This window comes from Spinacia oleracea, chromosome 5 (assembly GCF_020520425.1).
Source record: "Spinacia oleracea cultivar Varoflay chromosome 5, BTI_SOV_V1, whole genome shotgun sequence".
NCBI lineage: Eukaryota > Viridiplantae > Streptophyta > Magnoliopsida > Caryophyllales > Amaranthaceae > Spinacia > Spinacia oleracea.
This window is the reverse complement of record NC_079491.1, coordinates 32,960,416-32,981,423: the sequence shown is the minus strand read 5'-3', so window position 1 is coordinate 32,981,423 and position 21,008 is coordinate 32,960,416. Positions and strand designations below refer to the sequence as shown.

General features: G+C 35.9%; 1 protein-coding gene and 1 long non-coding RNA gene across 5 annotated transcripts; both read right to left on the bottom strand.

Annotated features, from left to right (window-relative positions):
• Positions 1-1,471: 1,471 nt before the first annotated feature.
• LOC110798231 (uncharacterized) lies at positions 1,472-8,240 on the bottom strand. Its single transcript, XR_008921349.1, has 6 exons — positions 8,136-8,240; positions 7,480-7,661; positions 6,039-6,131; positions 4,395-4,487; positions 4,189-4,256; positions 1,472-1,847 (listed from the first exon to the last, which is right to left on the bottom strand). It is a non-coding gene; the product is annotated as an uncharacterized lncRNA (long non-coding RNA).
• A 1,469-nt stretch (positions 8,241-9,709) lies between these two features.
• LOC130459122 (pentatricopeptide repeat-containing protein At2g26790, mitochondrial) lies at positions 9,710-19,637 on the bottom strand. 4 transcript variants are annotated; one of them, XM_056828933.1, is made up of 7 exons: positions 19,255-19,636; positions 16,855-18,952; positions 16,120-16,250; positions 13,892-13,995; positions 11,005-11,208; positions 9,931-10,112; positions 9,710-9,841 (listed from the first exon to the last, which is right to left on the bottom strand). In XM_056828933.1, the coding sequence occupies exon 2, from the start codon at positions 18,880-18,882 to the stop codon at positions 16,948-16,950; it is 1,935 nt and encodes a 644-aa protein (XP_056684911.1). In that variant the 5' UTR covers positions 18,883-18,952; positions 19,255-19,636; the 3' UTR covers positions 9,710-9,841; positions 9,931-10,112; positions 11,005-11,208; positions 13,892-13,995; positions 16,120-16,250; positions 16,855-16,947. The 4 variants fall into 4 exon arrangements, with proteins under 4 accessions (XP_056684911.1, XP_056684912.1, XP_056684910.1 ...); XM_056828934.1 differs by lacking the exons at positions 9,931-10,112; positions 11,005-11,208; XM_056828932.1 differs by lacking the exons at positions 9,710-9,841; positions 9,931-10,112; positions 11,005-11,208 and having other exon boundaries at positions 13,718-13,995.
• Between the last annotated feature and the right edge of the window lie 1,371 nt (positions 19,638-21,008).

The window sequence follows — 21,008 nt, the reverse complement described above, 5'->3', positions numbered from 1 at the left end:
AGCAACTACTTAGAGATTTGGTAGTGGAGCACAAGCAAGGTATGAGTATGTTTTGTGATAGTCAGTCAGCACTTCATATAGCGCAGAACCCGGTGTTTCATGAAAGGACAAAACATATTGAGGCAGACTGTCACTTTATCCGAGATGCTATCAAGGAAGGTATTATTTGTCCTTCGTATGTGTCACCGAAAGTGCAACTAGCAGATATTTTTACAAAGGCGTTAGGAAAAGCACAGTTTGAATTTTTTCTAGGCAAGATGGGCATTCGAAACCTTCATGCTCCACCTTAAGAGGGGATGTTACGATATTAATTCTATAGTATAAATTAGAGTTTACGTTAGGTTATGTTTCCTACTATGAGTACAAGTAGGCTAAGGAAACTTTATGTACGATATATAAACATAATTGAGATGAATGAGAAGAGTGAGAAATTGAGATTCATAATATTATTTTGTCAATTATTCATCAGATGCTTTAACTACAAAACGCTGGGTTGCGAACACACACTTACTTTGAAATTTGAATGTGGCCTGGAAGCAACAGTTCGGAAGGAACGGTCTAATGTGTTATTTCTCGTCACAAACAGACTTCGAATGTTCATTGACACATTGCAAATAAAAGATGCCTAAGATTTTTTTTTAGCACAAATAAGTTACAAGAACAATATAAAATACAAATAGGATAGATGATTCTTAATTAGAGATGGGAGTGGATTAGGTTAAGTCGGAATCAGGTTGACCCATTTATAAACGGGTTGAGATTTTTCAACCCAACCCGATTTGATTATAAACGGGTTGACCTGAAGTGGGCCCGTTTAAGTGTAAATGGACTTGAATTTATAACTAAATAGATCATTTTCTTAAGTTACAAGGACAATATAAAATACAAATAGGATGGATGATTCGAACCTGAGACCTTAAACAGATCCTCAATCTTAATTAGAAATGGCAATGGATTAGGTTGAGTCGGAATCAGGTTGAACCATTTATAAACGGATTGAGATTTTCCCAACCAACCCGATTTAATTATAAACGGGTTGACCTGAAGTGGACCGGTTTAAGTGTAAATTGACTTGAATTTATAACCAAATAGATCATTTTCTTGAGCCACATCTCATAGCCAAAAAAAAAAAAAGACCTAATGCTCTAATATGCAGAGAGGGAAAAATAAATATTGACTGTTACTAGAAGTTAGTGTAATTTTTCATATTTATAAATTGTAAAAAGTAAAAAGACCCAAAATTAATATTTTTTTTATGACGGTTGAACCGACCCAATTAGTTATATGGGTTAGGCGGGTTGTTTTCAAGTTGAAAATTTAATTAAACGAGTTGGGTTAAGCAGACCCTTTTAATTAAACGATTTGAAAATCTTGACCTAACCCATTATTATTGAGTTGGGTTTGGGTCGGATTGGTAAGATGGGTCAGCTTTTGGCACCTCTAATTTTAACCACTAGGCCAAAACCGCATAGGTTCCAACAATTTTTGTGATATCCTTAATACCATAGATACTCAACGGTTCAAGATACACAACATACACTATTCAGACAAAAGGGTTCAAGAGACTGCTTGTGGGAAGTATGAAGTATGAACCTTGGAAAAATACAGTCCTCCCTCACTATAGAACTTACTCATGGGAAACCTTCCCATCAGAAAAGCCCAATAAAATAGAAATCAAATAATAAGAATGAAAAGTCGAATGTCCAACAAATTTCCATAACACAAAAAACGGAGTAAGAAACGGCCGCACGTATCACCCCTTGGTTGAATTCTGATTAGCATCGAGGCTTATGCAGTATTGGTTGTAGCAATGCTTAAGCTTGCCCACAGAAGAACATCCAACCGAACTGGATATCAAAAATACAACAAAAATAAGAACATCTGGATGTTTGTTGTAAGCAACTGTTCTTATACAACAATATCAATCTACAATAAAATGTGGTAGATAAGATATTAAAAAACAAATCCTTGACAGCAAACATGCAACAGAATTGGGCCAAAAGATCATGCCAATTGGAAACCAATCCGATTGCACATTTAAAATTCATAAAAACTAACATAGTAACCATTTCAGACATAGCTAAAACACCCATGAAAGAATCCTTGTGCTAGACATTAGAAAAGGAAAAGTAAACCATAACTTTTACTTCTAAACTTAAATACCCATGAACATAAAAGGAAAAGTGTACTTGTGTTAATTTTGAACAATTAACACATAGGGTGAGTTTATCCCTCACTCAACACCAAAATTCAGACTCTGCCACGTCAGTTTTCCACCAATTTTTTTTATTTTCCAGACTTACACAAGATCTCCATACTTTTACACTTTATCCCTAAACTCATTCCAAACTCTCTTTAGACTCCTTGAAGTCTTGAACAATAATAATTCAAAATAACGTTTCATTATGACATTGGTTAATAAAATAATTAAATGTCACCTTTTCATCCTCATGCCACCCATGTGCTATACCAAGACCAAACAAGAGTCTTTGAATGAATTTGTATTTTCAAGGCCAACTTCAAGACTCATGGTAGTCTTGTACTACATTATTGTACAAAACCCACTAAAGTCTTGCTTCAAGACTCCCTCCAAGACTTGGGATAAACACGCCCTTATGCTGACTCTTTAGGAATTATTCTAGCTACCATCCACTTTTACGGATGTTATTATGGATGAAATGCCTCCTTAAACTTCTGTAGCTTCTTTGACTCTTTAATTTAATGTTCCCTTGCTTCACATCGGAAAAAATAATTCTGAACAATTTAATTCCAATTGGATATTGGCAAACTACTTATTTCATTAACTTGCAACGAGATCGACCAAACCTTGATGTTTTATAGTAATTGAATAGTTAAACCTGGTTTAGTTATTTTCCAAATGAACTATTAGATGCAAGGTGATGTAACTTCAGTATCCTAGCACAACCTCATGATGGTTGAGGAAAATTTAGGCTGTTGAGAGTTAGTGGTTGCGGATGGAGGCTGGATCAGAGTAAGGTTTTTTTTCGAACAAGAGCATATTTCAACAGTTGTCTGGCACTCGTAATAAGGAACCCTGGTGTAGAGTTGTTTGCACTCGTAATAACATTTTTATCTCTTGGTTTACTATGGACATTGGACAGGCTTCTGTCCTGGCAGGTAGTTTCTAGTTCTACAGATGTTTGTGTTTTCTGTGGTCTGTATGGGGAAACTGTGGAGCATCTATTCTTTCTTTGTTCTTTTTCTGCTGAAGCTTGGGTGAAGGTTCTAACGGGTTTTTGGCTTGTCAGAGCTGCTAGAGGATTGTCAGAGGAATTGCAGTAGGTAATTAGATGCAGTAAGAAGTCAAGCCTCAAGTTCAAGTTGTACCTCATGTGTTTGCTGAATGTATTTAAAAACTGTGGCTGCAGAGGAATAAGATTTTATTCTGAGTTGTAAAGTTCCGGCTGTAATTTTTAGAGAGATTATGTTTAAGGTAGCATGGAGAGTTTTCGAGCATTCATTATCATTCAGCCTATTGCTGTTTCTTTTTTCACTTTCGCTTTTGCCTTGGTTTGTTTTGCTTATGGTGATTCCCTTTCATTTGCCAAATAAACTAGTATTTGGGCCCGGGCGATGCCCCGGGTTAATACACGGATACACATTTTAAATAAATTCAATACTCCATAATTATTAAATTGTCATTTATTATGTTTTGTTATGAAAAGATGACATATAATTTGATTTGGATTAGTGGTTAATTGTTTGATTTACAAATTAGAGGTCGCAGGTTCAAGACTTGTACCACACATATTTATCATTTTTAAATAATTGTGTATGACATGGAACATTGAAGTGAGATTAGTGTGAGCGCCACGTGGCACATAGGCTTGCTTATCAACGCCTTTTAATATATAGTATAGATATTCGACGCATATCCTCTATTTTTATTTTATTTTCCTACTTGGAATAAACTACGCCGATTTTCCTTTTATTTATGCGCTGTAGGATAGATATGTAGACCAAGGCTCCCACTTCTTCCTGGATTCTTCCTCTGTTAGGTCGGGAGGAGAAACAAGCAGGAACACCAAAAACAACACATTGGCCACTCGAGCAAACTTATATTTTTTGCAAGTCTATTTTTAGAAAGTCTAATAAAGGAAGAGACTGCATTTGCACAAGAAAAGCTAGACATAAAAAAAGAACCCAACAGTAATATACATAACACACCTTTGCTTCAGAGACATGAACGCGAAAACGATTCCAGCCAAGAGCAAGGAAACAGCTATAGGAACAGACTACAATAAGAAAAGTCATCAGATCATTACACGTTTCAATGGACTGTGTCTGACAAAAGGGGAAAGAGGTTGAAAGAGTCACATAGAGAGAAAAGGTAGCCAGTGAATTCTAGCGATAAAGTTATAGCAATCACTCACAGCTATAGCTTCAAAGCCTCCTTTTTGAGGTTGTGTAGTCATATCTCGACTGACAGAAGCAATGAAGTGTCCGTGCACCATATCAACAGCATCCTGTTCATGTAATAAGAACCAAATGAGTCCTTAGGTTCTTTAGTTCAAAGTTGGAAGCGAAAATGTCACTTTAGCTCTAAATATGACCTATAACGATCCAGTGAACCTTAAATGTGCATAAATAGATTGGAATGAGTTTTAGAGAGTTAAAACTATGCATATTAATCATGTAATAAGAATCATTCGAGTCCTTGGGTTCTTTAGTTCAAAGTTGGGAGCGGAAATGTCATTTTAGCTCTAAATATGATCTATAACGACCCAATGAGCCTTAAATTTGCATAAATAGATTCGAATGAGTTTTAGAAAGTTAAAACTATGCATATTAATCATGTAATAAGAATCAAATGAGTCCTTAGGTTCTTTAGTTCAAAGTTGGGAGCAGAAATGTCATTTTAGCTCTAAATATGACCTATAACGATCCAGTGAGCCTTAAATGTGCATAAATAGAGTGGAATGAGTTTTAGAGAGTTAAAACTATGCATATTAATCATGTAATAAGAATCATTCGAGTCCTTGGGTTCTTTAGTTCAACGTTGGGAGCGGAAATGTCATTTTCGCTCTAAATATGACCTATAACGACCCAATGAGCCTTAAATTTGGCATAAATAGATTCGAATGAGTTTTAGAAAGTTAAAAGTATGCATATTAATCATGTAATAAGAATCAAATGAGTCCTTAGGTTCTTTAGCTCAAAGTTGGGAGCGGAAATGTCATTTTAGCTCTAAAAATGACCTATAACGATCCAATGAGCCTTAAATGTGCATAAATAGATTGGAATGAGTTTTAGGAAGTTAAACTATGCATATTAATCATGTAATAAGAATCATTTGAGTCCTTGGGTTCTTTAGTTCAAAGTTGGGAGCGGAAATGTCATTTTAGCTCTAAATATGACCTATAACGACCCAATGAGCCTTTGTGCATAAATAGATTCGAATGAGTTCTAGAAAGTTAAAACTATGCATATTATTCATGTAATAAGAATCAAATGATTCCTTAGGTTCTTAAGTTCAAAGTTGTGAGCGGAAATGTCATTTTAGCTTTAAATATGACCTATAACGATCCAATGAGCCTTAAATGTGCATAAACAGACTGGAATGAGTTTTAGAGAGTTAAAACTATGTATATTAATCATGTAATAAGAATCATTCGATTCCTTGGGTTCTTTAGTTCAAAGTTGGGAGCGGAAATGTCATTTTAGCTCTAAATATGACCTATAACGACCCAATGAACCTTAAATTTGCATAAATAGATTCCAATGAGTTTTAGAAAGTTAAAACTATGCATATTAATCATGTAATAAGAATCAAATGAGTCCTAAGGTTCTTTAGTTCAAAGTTGGGAGCGGAAATGTCATTTTAGCCTAAATATGACCTATAACGACCAAACAAGTCTCAAATGTGCATAAATAGATTGTATTGAGTCTTGGAAACTTAAAACTAATCATATTAATCATGCAATAAGTTTGAAATGTGTTCTTAGGTACATTAGTTCCAAGGTGGAGGGGGGAGGGGGGACCACGGCCTTTAATGGTCTTTGTAATCGTACTAATACCTTGTGATTCGTCACCCCGTTGTGGGAGTAATGCCACCTTCTGATTCATGCCCAACAACAATTTGGTTATTAATCATCGTACCTAGGGTGTTCCTACATCAAGTAAAACATACAGAAGGGTGGTGAGTGAAGTATAGAATCAAATTTGCAGTCATATAAACTCGACCCCCAGTTAAGAAATTAACATCAGCAAATTGTATCCGTGTTTGCAACTCTAGTTCAGTCAAGACTTAACTGGGCCATAGCAAATTCTAATCTGACAGTTTAATCTCAGTGTCTAATCCATAACCTCCTTCTAGTTACCGCGGCAACATATATGTATGGATGTGGTATCAGCTCCATTTCAATAATGCTTTACACGAAGTAGTTTCTATGCTACTTCCACCAAAAAGATTTCCAATGGTTCCTAATGAAACCAAGGGGCAAAGAGGAACAAGGATTTATGTTTGCAAAAGTTATGATGTTCCGGTACAGGACCATCTATCTAGTTCCAAATGCAAGATTAACAAATAAAATGAACTCGAGTCAAAACCATCTCTTAAACTTTTAGATTTCCCTTACTATTACACTTCAGTTTTCAGTAGAAGCGAAGATAATATGAAAGTGGTACCCTTAGTAACACTTACTTTCCCAGAGACATGGAGAAATAGGTTTATAAAACATGATGTGCATAATGAATCTTTTCATTCTTCATGCTACGAAGTATGAACACTATATCAAAACACATTTATAAAAGTGAAGGCTCATTCTGATGGGAAAATTTCCTGCAGTTTTTACATCAAGATGAAACCACTTTAGTAGAATTATTTTAGGAAGTTAGGAACTACAGAATATAACCCCTTGGTGCTGTTTGGTATAAAATTGACTTCGGAAAAATGATCTGATGAACATGAAAGTGAGATGAAAACAGAATATAATCCCTAGGTTAAGGACTGTATAACAGATGACCACAGACCATTGCACCCCTTCAGACCATATTCTACGGCCCTGATCGCCTCAAGAGAGAGATCACTAATCATCTTAAGTTTGGACTGAGTGACTTATTAAGAGTAGCAATCAGTAATAAAGCTTGGAGCTAATGAAGGCTGTGAGAGTGTGAACTACTGAAATCACCTAGGTACCTCAGGGCATAAAGGCTATGCATGTCATTAGGATTCAGCTTATAGATATCAAACCATCAAATAGCCGAATCATAATGACATTTGTTACTCATAATTTTTTGCTAAGTTTGTAACAGCACATTCAAAAGTCACATTTATTAGCAGCTTCTGGCTCAGCAACTGCATAAGTATTTTGCATTCGTATTGTATGGTTTTCGGTATATGTATGAAGTATCAACTGTTCCATTTTCTGATCATATAAAAAATCAAACCTTACAAACTTTGAAGAGGAAACAAGCAGAAATTAAGTGTTGAAATATTGAACAGAAGAGCTCACTAACCAGTAAACTCAAAGTAAAAAGTGATTCTGAATTGTGTTAAAACTGCTTCACCAACTTGAAACACAGAAGCAGATTAAAGTACATGCACGCAGAGAGCTGATAATTGCAACAAGAACATAAGCCATGCACCATATGACAGCTGCTGACAAGATTGTTGGAACATCTGATTGGGCCATGCAAATCTGACATGCAAATATAGCATATTAACAGTCAAGTAAAGCAAACAGAGCACTCAAGCATGGACACCTATCCATCATCATTCATCACCCACCGAAGAGAATTATAAAACAAAAAGTTGATGATTCTTTGAATCCACACAGTCCTGTGATAAAACTAGAAGGAGGTCATGTTTGGTAGTCCCATTTTCCATGAATTGCAATTCTTTCATTTGTATTTATATACTCCATTCAGAATTTCAGATTGAGACAGGGAAGATAGTTACTTGCCGCGCCAAGGATTGACGGAGAACCGTTGTTCGCGAGCAAGAGGGGACAGCAAAGATTTAACAATTCAATTAAAATGAATAAATCATGGACATTTAAGAGAAACTACTTTGGAGATAACTGAAAAATTGAAAACTCCAGTAACTATGAATCCTTAAACAAAAATGTAACCCGAAATAAAATGAAGACTTAACAAGATAAAATTACACGTACCATCTGAAATAAGGAACAACCATCTGCTTTCTCCATGCTGTTTCCTTTGAATATTTAAGCTCTTCTAGAACTGAAGCCAGATCCTTCATATCAGTCATACTACCAACAAACGAAACTCGCCCATCAGGATGAACTCCACTAATTTAGAGTTCATAATTAGGTACATAAAAAAAACATAGACAGAAAAGTGGAATCTCAAACAAGCTCACAGACACACGCTACGGAAGGCCATTAAAAGAAAAAGCAAGCTCAACAGATAGGAGATCTACTATCGAGGGACACAAACCTTGCGCATCACCAAACAGAGGCATTCTTCTGATAGGAGCAGCCCTAATAAATTGGCTATATCCATCTAACCCACCCACAGATCTAGACAATTCAGCATGCTCATAAGGTGTCAGAGAAAAGGTGGTTGATCTTACTGCCTCGTGCCTCGGTCCAGTGGTTGGTAAAAGCTGCGGAAAATCCTGAATACAACAGAAACAAATTAGCTTTACATAATTACGGAGTACATCAAAGTTCACAAAAAATAGATGCGAAATCAAACATATGAAAACCCCAACCAAATTAGCTGTCTTTGCCTTGCGATCACAGATTTCATAAAAAAAAATCCTCTTATTAAATCATGAGCTGGTAGTTACTGGTTAGCGAACATTATAGTCGGCGCTCTAGAGTTCTCAACTTACCTAGTGTATATATTGTTGATGGCAACGTTTGGTATATTAGTTAAAAAAAATAACTGATATGCAAGGATCGAAAAGATGTCTGTTGGAGAGAATGATTGCTCAAATACTACTTCATTAAACTAAACCTTATTAAGAGTCTAAGACATGATCAATGCAAATAGGATCAATGTACAATTCAATCATGAGTTGGTGATGAATTCCCCACATACACAATCAAAAGAAATTATATTGGACAACTTATTGTTAATTACTGAACAACAAGCTGTAGATGAAAAGCAATCAGCTTTAAATAGATGAGCAAGCCGATTTCAGAAATACAATCTTTAAACAGGTATATAGATTGATGTTTAGGGATCATTAAGATCTGCCTACTTCGCTTATGATCTTCCTAAATCTATTTCCTAAGAACTTGAACTTTCAGGCATTGCCATCCCGATGATTCCCCAACAACAAATATACTAGAAACTTTATCACCTAAGCAGTAAAAAAGATCCCACAGAGATGCAATGTAGCAATTAGTAAATGGGAAAAGGGAAAAGGGGGAAAAGAAGCAATCTCTAACGGATGTAAATGTCTGACAAAGTAATTGCTCCATTGCCAATTAAATTATCTTCCATTCTTTACAAAATCAAGCCTAGCAAAGTTTGACTTTCTCACTGAGTGCTGCCAAGTGCATGACAACCACTCATGTCACATGCTGACTTAATCACGTATCTAGCAGTCTGGCACAAATATTGGGTGACTACCAAACCCCTAAGAGTCCTAGCTAGGTGTGAAGAGCATATGCAAAGTTAAAGAGGATATTAGAGTAGCACTACATGATTATTACAAAGTTAGGGTCTTCACTAAAAGCAGTTAAATCAATATCCCCATCAGCATTAGAATTTACCTTCTTTGATTTACATGTCAATTTAGGTTCTGGTCGCTCACTCTCAGGAAGTAGATGAAGTTTGAAGACTTCTGTTAAACAATCTTTGGCAACTTCAAGGCTTTCAAGATCAACACCAGGGGCTGGTTCAACTGTCAAGGGATTAAAAAAAAATTATTAGATAAGTACATGATTCTACAGATTCACTAACTTTCACAGGAAGATCATTGCAATCAACAACCTTATTCCCAGTAGTTGATCTGTGCACAAAGAGTGTGTTTGTTTCAGGCTTATCGGGTGATAAGCTATAAGACTTTGCTTTCAGCACATGCCCAGCAAGTTGCAGAGGTGAACTAATAGCCTTTTCCTCACTAACAAGATTGCCAATCATTATTGGTATACTAACTCCTTTCTGAATCTCCTCTACAAACTCCATCAATCACATACCAATTAATACGAATTAGTACGAATTTGACTCATTACCCACTTCTGTATAAACTCATGAGTGTTGATCACAAGGAATCTGGTGCCTAATCAAGTCCTTAATCACTCAACAGGAAAGGTTACAGCTCAAACAACCAATTATGAGCTTATCAAAATCACCTCTTTTTCTCCCCCTTTTCTACTCCCCAGGAAAGGTTAAAGCTCAAACAACCAATTATGAGCTTCAAATCTTCAATTCCCAGATAAATAACCAGCAACAAAGACCAAAACAAGAATCTGATCAGTTGAATATCAAGAAATAGGCATCTATTTCTACTTCAATCTTGTCTATTTATACTGAAAATCCCTAATTCTAGTTAATAAAACAAAGAAAACTCTGAAAGCTAGTCAATCTAAACACTGTTTCTTTACAACTAACCTTCATCAACCAAATCAATCTCAGGAGAACAAAAAAAAATTGCTTAAATCATTAATTTTGTGAATTTTGAGAGAAGCCCAAAAAGAAATTTAATTTTTTTCATTAATCCAAATATCAACAGCGAGAAGGGAAAAAAAGCAAAGGGTCATGGAAAATAACAAGCAAAAAAACAATAATAATCACAAGAATGCCTTTTTCCTAAATTATAAAAGTCCACTGTATGTTACCAGATCTGAGTCAATCTGTGTGCACCCTTCAATCTTCTGTACTTTTCAACTTACCCAAATCACAAAATTAATTTACCCCAAAAACAACCCAGAAAATAAAATTAAGAAATTCAACTTTATTACCATTGAACTTCAAGAAAATCAAATACATTAACAAAAAAATACCAATAAATTAATAAACAACAAAAAAAAGGGAGCAAGAAGATGAAGTGACAGAGTTGCTTACCGCCGTCACTCACGCCGCTGCTGTGGAGTGGTGCTCTGCAGCCGACACGAAAATCCATAACTCCCAAATCCCCAGGGAACCACCGGTGAGGAGACGAGGAGGCGAGGAAATAGACCCTTGCTGGAGGACCACCGGCGACGGGCGAGACCCAACGACGACGGCGACTGGCGAGATCCACCGGCGACGGGTGAGACGCAGGGAAAGCTAAGGGAAGAATAAGGGAGTACTGAGCGAGGGATTTGAATTTCGAAATTGGTCTTGAGGTTTGAGATGAAATATTTGGCCGGTCTGAATTAACGTTGTAGCGAAAAAAAATTAAAGCATGCTATTGAAGGGGGCATTTCCATGTACGCTGCAAAATAAAAGGGCTATTGCAGGAGGCTTTTACTACGTACGCTGCAAAAAACTCTTTTGCAGGGGACAATTAATTTGTACGCTGCTATAACCCTTTAAAGGGTTTGACCCGCGTTGACCTACTGGTTGTTGAAGCGTATTAATACATATACGCTGCAACAAGGGGGCTGCAACAGGGGTTTTTTCTACTAGTTAACCCTAGAAAAATGAAAATGGATTGGACAAAAGAAACACTATTATAAGAGGTATAACAAACTGCATCAAACCATAGACAGGTGTCACAGACTCACAGTTGCTACAACAGGAATTGTCAACACAATAGCACACAAAATAAATTTTAAAAAAAAGAGTTCCAACTTCCAAGCATATGGTGGTGTAAGCTCTTCATACCACAAACACATGCAGTAGATTTCGTTCTGACAACTACAGCGTTTTGAAATCCAAACTCATGCCTACATATACAATAGTTGCTCCCTCCATTTTTTCCAAGTGCGTCACTCCCATCTTCCGAGTTGGGATGTCCAACAGTTAAGTGACATTTAGCTTCAGTAAGCTTTATCCCTCTATTTATTAAGTTGAAATCCAAATCCACCAGCACACCTTTTTCTCTATACTCTTTCACTCTACTTTATGGCTTTATCTCCGCCCAAAAAGTAGACAGTACATAAAACAGGACGAAGAGTAGTGAACATTCACCAGAGGAGACCAAGAAATTAAAATGATCTCATAAGTTCTCAACATACCCTAACCATTAAGAGGCATGAAGTATAAAGGGTATTCCAGTTAAATAAAAAGATCCCAATATTTTAGGGATGAATATGTAACAGACTAGCCGGGGGGGATGGGGGGGGAGGGGTACTTTAGGGATGAATATGTAACAGACTAGCCGGGGGGGATGGGGGGGGGTACTATTTGTATGACAATATGAGTTACTTAGGATTAGCTTGAAAAGGAAGGCATTGAGTTAGTTAGATGGAGTGGGAAGAAATCAGAAATTACCTAGAGGTGATAGTGAGAAAAATAAGCAGAAATTGGTTAAGTTTTATTTTGTTTGTTTTAGCTTTTAGTGGGAGTGTCAAGCCACTATAAGGCCTGGGGTTGTAATCTCTGTAGTGATGATTTAATTGCATTGCTAAAACAATCATCTATATGTCCATTTCCGATGGAGCCAAAGATTCATTTGTTCTTTTGGTTGTGGGATAAATGAACTAAATCAAAATGGCTCTGAAAACCTCTTCGCTTCCTTTCCATGAAGTAGAAAATGGTTGTCCCGTTTGTCGTCCCGTTTGTCGTCCCGTTATCGCTTTTGGGTCAAATGGAAACAACCTCTCTCAATAGCAGGGGTAATGTTGCGTACATCCAACCCCCCTTACCCCGCTTCTCGCGGGAGCCTCTTTGAGGCAATGGGGTAATGATAATGAATGATAATGACTAAAACAATCATCTATCAAATTTTAGCCAATTCTGTTCTTCTTCCTCACTTGTACAAATCTCATTCTATAGAAATAAACCTACAACCAACAAGTTTAAACCTACAACCAACAAGTTTAAACCTACAACCAACAATAATCTATCAAATTACAGAAACAATGCTACATGTAGACAAAAGAAATGATTCTATAGAAATAAACCTACAACCAAAAAGTTTAAACAAGGTTGACATAATTCTTGTCAAAGTGAACCCACTGAAAATCTGAAGATAATAAATAAAGTAACAGCGATCACAATCACGCAATTATTTTTTTCTAAGGGACAATTCCGGCCAAAAGAAATGCAACATATTCACATATACTCCAGCACAAGTATAGAATTATAATGTATGTGTGCATAGCAAACAATGATTACATACCTGACAGAATCCCCTTTCAAAGCAGGAGTGGCAGAGGAGACTAAGAAAGAGGAAATAAATCAACACTTTTGCTTTATACTATTAATATAACGTGATAATGGTCTCTCAAGCACCAAAAACCCCTATACACTTTTGTTGCAATTTCAACATTGTTGGATCAGTTGGATGTGACTACATGAGCTAATGGTTTCTTTGGAAAAAACACATTTATGAACAATATCAAAAATTCAAATGATGAAACATCATTCAAACAAAAACAATAGTCTTCACATAACTTTGAAAGTCTCATCAAATTTTGGATGTTAGCTAATGGTCTCAGCACCAAAAACACCTATACACCTTGGAATCTTGGATGCAATTCCAACATTTTTCGTCCTGTCATGCTCTGTTACCATAATTTGTGAAGGCATGGCGTATTCGTAACATCAACGATATGACATCAGCAAGTTAGACTAATCCAAAAATTATAGAATAAGATAACTGGAGTGAAGAAAAGTGTAGAGAATCGGATGAAGTTCAATTAACACAAACCAAATATGTGGCAAAGAAAATTACCCAGTGATATTAGAGGGAAGTTTTTTAATCAACACCCCACATAATGGAGTTCAACTAGAAACATACATGGGATTTTAGTGAATATTCAATCAGTTATAGCATAAGTAAAACAGAAACCAATCAACAAACCCGTCTGTGTGACATTGGTGCGATCCAAGCAATCGATACAATTTGTTTTGACAACGCCACTTTGCTCCTCAATCTTTTCTCCTTTTTCATTCAGCAGGAGATACCTAAGACAGGAATTGAGTTACAGGAATGAATAAGCAGTCTCTCACATGAACATCAATCACTAACAAGTACATAGGATGCTTCGATATATACAACTTAACAATTACCAGCACTCATTGAAAATATTAATCATATTGATAGAGCAAAATATCCAACAACCATGAAGAAAAGAAAAAAAAGTTAAAAGAAAATATCATACTCACTATTATTCTATCTCAAAAAGAAAAACTACATCATACTCCCTCCGTCCCTTAATACTCGCACCGGTTTGACCGGTGCGGAGTTTAAGACATTTAAATTGACTTATTAATTTAATGAGTGTTAGTTGATAGTGGGGTATTTTTTTAATATAGTTAGTGGGAAATGGGTAAGAGGTGGAGAGTGGTGAGTGGGGGTGTGAATTTTAAATGATTTTTATAGGGAATATGTGTGTAGGTGGGGTTAGTAAGTAAGTGTGAGAAATAATATAATATTGGTAAAAATTTCCATTTATAGAAGCGGTGCAAGTATTAAGGGACGGCCCGAAAAGGAAAACGGTGCGAGTATTAAGGGACGGAGGGAGTATTCAATAAAACAAAACAATTGAAGATACCAGATTCCCTAGGTCAACAGACTCCGTTGCCAAAGAGTTTTAAATGTTGTAGCTTGTAATTAAAAGACCTGATACATTTTACATATGGTTTATGGAGTCTTATTTGTTCAATAAATGGAATGCCAAAAATAATTACAATACTCATGTTCCAAGCTGATACATGCACTGTACACCATTTTTCCTTCTTCATCCACAAAATTAAAGAAAATTATTAGAAAACATCAAAGTGACAAAGTTATTGAACAAGATATGACATACCTTCAAGAGAAACAAGGGAGAACAAAAAATGGAGGCGTAAAACAATACACAGTGAATCAAATGAGCGCATGAAGGTTTTTTTGTGTGTGTGTGTTTTGGAGGCCTTAGAATTTAAAAGGGCACTTTGGTCTTTCAGTTATTTTAAGCCATTAAAAATTATGCACTCAGGGTTTTCTGTATTTAGTACTTGGAAATAAAATGCCAAATCAGGTGATGAGGAAGCAAGGTGATGATGTGGCAGATACTATTCATTGATGAATAGTTTTTAGGAACTCTCTTTTAGTAAGTGTAAGGACATATTTAAGCGATGCGTGCACATAGGACTAATAGCTCACGTGCAAGCTGGAGGTTAGCATTTTTACGTGAACCATCTATAAGAGCGGCGTAAGTGACAACAGAAGGACTGAATCCTTTTGCACGCAATCCTTTTGCAAGCAATTTTTACGTGAACCATCTATAAGAGCGGTGTAAGTCTTTGATCTTGCAATATCCATTGATTAAGATACTGAAACTACAAACTTCAGGTGGGAAACCGTTTTGAAACCATCACATCAATCAACTTGGATGCTTCATCCATCCAGCCACAAAACAATGCTACTTAGATACCTGATCAGCAAGATTTGTGTACTCTTTTCTATTTTGTTTGTACTTGAAGCCAGCTACCTGATCCTACTGCTAAAGCTTCGACAAGTATAACAATACTAATTAGATAAAGGTTTATAATCATCAACAAAAAATAATGAGATTTGCTAAAAGCTTTCTGCAGTTGCCTAAAAGAGCTTTGCAACAACCATGACACTGCACATGTACCGAGTAAAATAATGTTAGCTGGAGATCTACACTTACGTAGAACATCAAAATGCTTATAAGATAACTCGTACTTAAACTTCTTTGCAGCTTGCAACCAGCTCATTAGAATTCAATATCCCCAACTAACTGCATTTGGTTCAGAGACAAGTTGCATTTCCTTCTGACTCTTAGAACATAGCTCTACACTTGTTGGATGTTGCCCGTTGAGTTGTTATGACATTTATGAGGAAATCTTAAGATTGTTGGGCTGGGACAGTTCTTGAAGAAATAGTGTTTTAAATGGTTGGATCGAAGATTTCTTCAACCAATTATGACACGAAGGGTTGTTTAAGGCTTCTACAAATTCATGCCTTCAACAAAATCACAATAGCTACAAAATTGCAAGCATGGAACAATATTTTTTTTCCCGAACATTGGATAAACTACTTGAGCGACAGCAACCATCAAAAGTTATTTAAAACTGTACCTGTGTGAACGGACGCCTAACGTGCAGCCACCGGCATGTTAGAAGTATTCGCAACAAGTGTAGTTCGTTTCATAGCGGATTTTTCCGTCCATCAGGCAATGTCATTGTCAATTGCGGAAATCCATGAGAAGCTGAATTGAAGAATTCAAAAGTCACAGTTTCAACAAAGAAAGCAATACTAAAGTAAATCCGGCCAATATTATGTCAGTAACACCATTAATCAAGCAGAAACCAAAATGGACGAAAAATGTACTTGAACATGAAATGAAAGTGACAAAATGATGCAATTCCTAGTTGACCACCAACCCTATAAAGAATCCATGAATTGAATCTCACAACGGCCAAGACATATTGCTACGAAGTGGAAAGGGATTAGTGTGGATCCTTTTCAAACATAATATACAAATCCTTTGCTACTCCTCTAACAGCCCAAGTACCTAGCAAAGAAGATGCCTATTAATCTCCACTTTAATTTATAGAAGCGGAATTTTCATACTAGATAAGCATGTCATACATACCTTTTTATCAATAGAGCAAGCATTAACACGAGAAGGATTTTCTAAACTTATGCCAGACATTTATTTTACCAATCAACAAGAAAATCAAGAATTCATCATAGACTAACATGCATATGATTTATGAAAAATTGACCTCTACAGGAATCAGATTGCATAATATCAAAAGACCAAAAATCATTTCATCACTTTCACTTGAGCTAACATGACTATGACTGACCTTCAGAGCTAACCCATCGATTTTAATGTACGATGAGTGTTCATTGTGTGAACTGTACTTTCTTAACTCCCAAACCATGTTCCAAAACTGACATCAAAAGCTTGTTTTCTCATCAGCCTTTAAATCATTTTCTTCCATCGTATTGAAAAGGGTCACAGCTGTGTCCACATCTTTTACTCTACGACAAGTAGAAAGGAGAGTTGTGTATGTCACAATATCTGGTTGTAGACCATTATCCATCATCTCATTGAACAGCTTCATGGCATCTTGGATACCATTCAACTTACAGCGCTTGTTAATTAACACATTATAACAGACAACATCAGGCTTCAGCTGCATTTTCAACATCTCAGACTCAAATTTTGTGGCATTCGTAATAAAAAAATTACCCGGGTAAGAACAAGACTTCAAACAGCCATGAATCAAAACAGTGAAAGTGAACACATCAGGCATAATACCCCTACGCTTCATGTCATCTAAAAGAGCAAAGGCTTTCAGTGTAAGATTGGATCTGAAATACCCATTTATCATTATTGTGTACAATGTGGCATCGCGAATCAACCCTTTTCTGATGCAATTGTCAAAAACCAACTTAGCACATTTTAAATCTCCAGAATCGCACAATGTCGACATAAGCTTCGAATACATTATAATGCGAGTTTTATCATTTATGCCCGGAATGTTTTCGCACAACATGAATGCACTATCAACTTGACCTTCAATGCATAGACTATCTAACAACTTTAAGCATGTCTTCCTCTTCAGAGATATTTGTTGCTTGTAAAGGTTAACAAAAAGACCAAAAGCCTTCCGTGTATCTCTTGCTTCACAATACCCATTAATCATAGCATAGTAATTATTTATCATTACAGTCTCAATATCTGTGCACTTCTCTAATTTGTTCAAAAAGTTTTCAGCTTCTTTTACCTCTCCTGCTACACAGAGGCCTTGAATGATTATATTCTGGGTAGCAACGCTAGGCGTCAAACCTTGGTCTTTCATATAGTCAAGTAATGAAAAAGCCTCTTTTACAAGACCCTTCCTAGCAAAACCACCTGCAAGTATATTGTAAGTAATGATATCAGGTTGAATACCATTATGTTTCATTTTCTCGAAAACATCCCAGGCATCAACAAGTTTTCCCTGAACACAGTAACCATTGATCACAGTGGCGTAGTGAATATGATTCGGGACCATGTTTTGGTGCTTCATCTCTTCAAGAAGCTCCAAAGCTTCATTTGTTTTGCCCAACCGACACTTAGCATCCACAACAATATTATAACAAACTTTGTTGAGAAAAATCCCCTCATTCATGTATGTTTCGTATTGACTGAGAACATCGGTAAAAAAACCCATAGAACACATGCATTGAAGAATGGAACTCACAATAACACAATTAGTTTTCACACCTTTTGACAGCATGTGACTTTCAAGAAACAATGCCTTTTGAATATCCATCCTCTTACAATACGCGCGAATTAAAGCACTAAAACAATACACATTAGGTGTTAGCCCTTGGTTCTCGATGTCTTGCATAACAGTCTCGGCTTCACTCAATTTATTCTCATTGCATAAACCACGAACCACCCTAGCATAACTAAAATTATCAACAAGAGCAACAGATTTCAACCATTTGTACGCCTCCTCTGATTTTTTATTTGAACAAAGTCCTTCAATGAGAGTGCAATGAGAATATTTATTAGGGTTGATGCCAACTTTTTCCATCTCCTCAAACACACCAATTGCTTCCTTGAGATTGCCCTTTTTACACAAAACCTCGATCATAAAATTATAGGTATATACGTTAGGATTCAAACCCTTCCTCAAAATATGTTGGTATATAGACAAAGCCCTATCCAACTCACCATGCTTAATCACGCGATTAATAAGGTAATTACAGGTGAATATAGAAGGCATCAAACCCTTTCTTCGTGTTTGAAACAGAACCTCTATACACATTTCAAACATACCCAAACTAACATAGCCCTTCACCAAGGCATCAATCACTCTAACCACTGAAGTAGTCATTTCAACCTCGAGTAACTCCAGCAACTCATTAACAGGTCCGTCCCGTCCTGGGACAGGAGGGGCGCCCGCCCTGGATCAGGAGAGATGAACCGTGATTGTCAGAAAAATTGAATCATATTAAAAAGGATTATTCGAATGATTAGTAGAATATCTTATGAAAAACACCAAAACATACCCAACAGGAAATATCTAATAATTTGGAACCCACGATATCAGAAAATTCGAAAAATATCAAAAATAACTAATACGAATTCCACAACACTAAAACAAAGCTTACAGCATAATATATTTAGAAAAATTACATCTTTTAATCAACAAAAGTACAAATAAAATTAACAGAAAAATCGGTACAGAATAGTTGCAGATAATTACCGAGAATAGCAGCAGCAGAGAAGGAGAGGTGGTTGGCAGAGGCGGCGCCTACTATAGATACAACTACAACGACAAAATACTGCTTTTCACGATTTCAGTTGAGTTAAGTCAATTGCCCATTACTATCAAAGCTATTGGACATCAATGGTATCGGAAACCTAAGCCAAGAAGGTACGAACGAAGTGACGGGCCAAACAGATGCTATAGTTAGTCCATCTCGCGTGACCACTCAATTGAGGGGATTGCGTTCAAACTGCAGTTCACCTCATTAATCGTACGCAACCACTGATGAAGAGAATGCGAGAGTAGGAGGAAGAAGATGCAGAGGACAGGTTTGGAGTTTGAGTTGAGAGAAAATTATAATTATTATGACATCACACACTTATTTACTTTTATCACACAATCTCATTTATTTATTTTTATACATTTAGGCTCCGTTTCTTAAAACATAAAATGTTTTCATGGAAGGGAAAATACAATTTCAAACTAGTTTTCCTTTATTTGGTACCTTAAGGACAATGGGAGAAGATGGTGAAGATGGTGTGGAAAAAAAGGAGAGGGCGTAAAGAGGAAAGAAGGAAAAGTGGTTTCCCTCCCTTTCAAATGGAAAAGGTTTTCCACCTTTGAGGGAGTCGTGGAAAATTGTTTTTCATCCCTTAACCAACCAAACAACGTAAAATGGAGCCTTTGTGATATTTAATTTAAAATGTCTAAAAGTTAACCGTTGTAAAATACTTCTCTGTCTTTTTTTATTCTATATGTTTGGTATCATGCACATAATTGAACAATTAATTAATGTTGATAAATATGTCTTTTTGTATTTAAACAATGTAAATTACATTTATTGATAATCTTTCACTTTTATCTAAAATATGGCATCGGGAAAGTATGAGATAATTAATATCCCAAAGGGAAAGTGTGAAAGGTTTAGTACCCTGATAGATTTATTGATTAAAATAATCATTTGCACGATATTTGACGGAATATTAAGGACATTTATGTTACAATATAAAAAGAAATATTTCAAACATAAAGATTAAAATAAGACATTCAAAACATAATATGTAAAGAATGAAAAGGGATTGAGGGAGTAAAAGTTATAAATTTCTTAGTGATAAAAAATTTCATTTTAATAAAATTTATTCCTTCACATATAATTTTCACCATGTAACCCTCTAAATGTTTATCCATCAATTATTTTTTTCATAACATAAAAGTTAATCAAAATATGTTTAAATTTACAAAAAAAAAAACGGGGTAAAAGTTATTCTAGTGTATAACAAAATTTATTGTACACTTTGTGCATACAAGACCTTTTGTACTTTTATTTTTTAACAAAAGGAAAAAATACGAAGCTGTGGTCAATGGTCAATCCGATCTGAACATTAACAAAACTCGGCTCATTTAAGTACGTAGTATTTGTATATCATACTCAAGTTCAGGTTCGAACTCGGGTCGAAACTTAGAACTTCATTTGAGCTCGAGCTCCACTAGAATTGCACTTCTAGCTCGACTAAAATTGGTTCGATAATAGTCTGAGCTGAACTATTATTCGAATTCCATTTTTATATTTAGCTTAACAAGATTCAAAAATCTTGTGAATATATAGTTGTAGACACCTAATGTGTGTCTCCCCTAGAGTCCAACGACGATACCGCCAATAGATTTGGGTGGTAAATTTCTAAGTCCAAGTTACCAGTTGCAAATGACATTAAAATTCCGAACTTTCGTTCAAAATCCAAGTAAAAATCCTA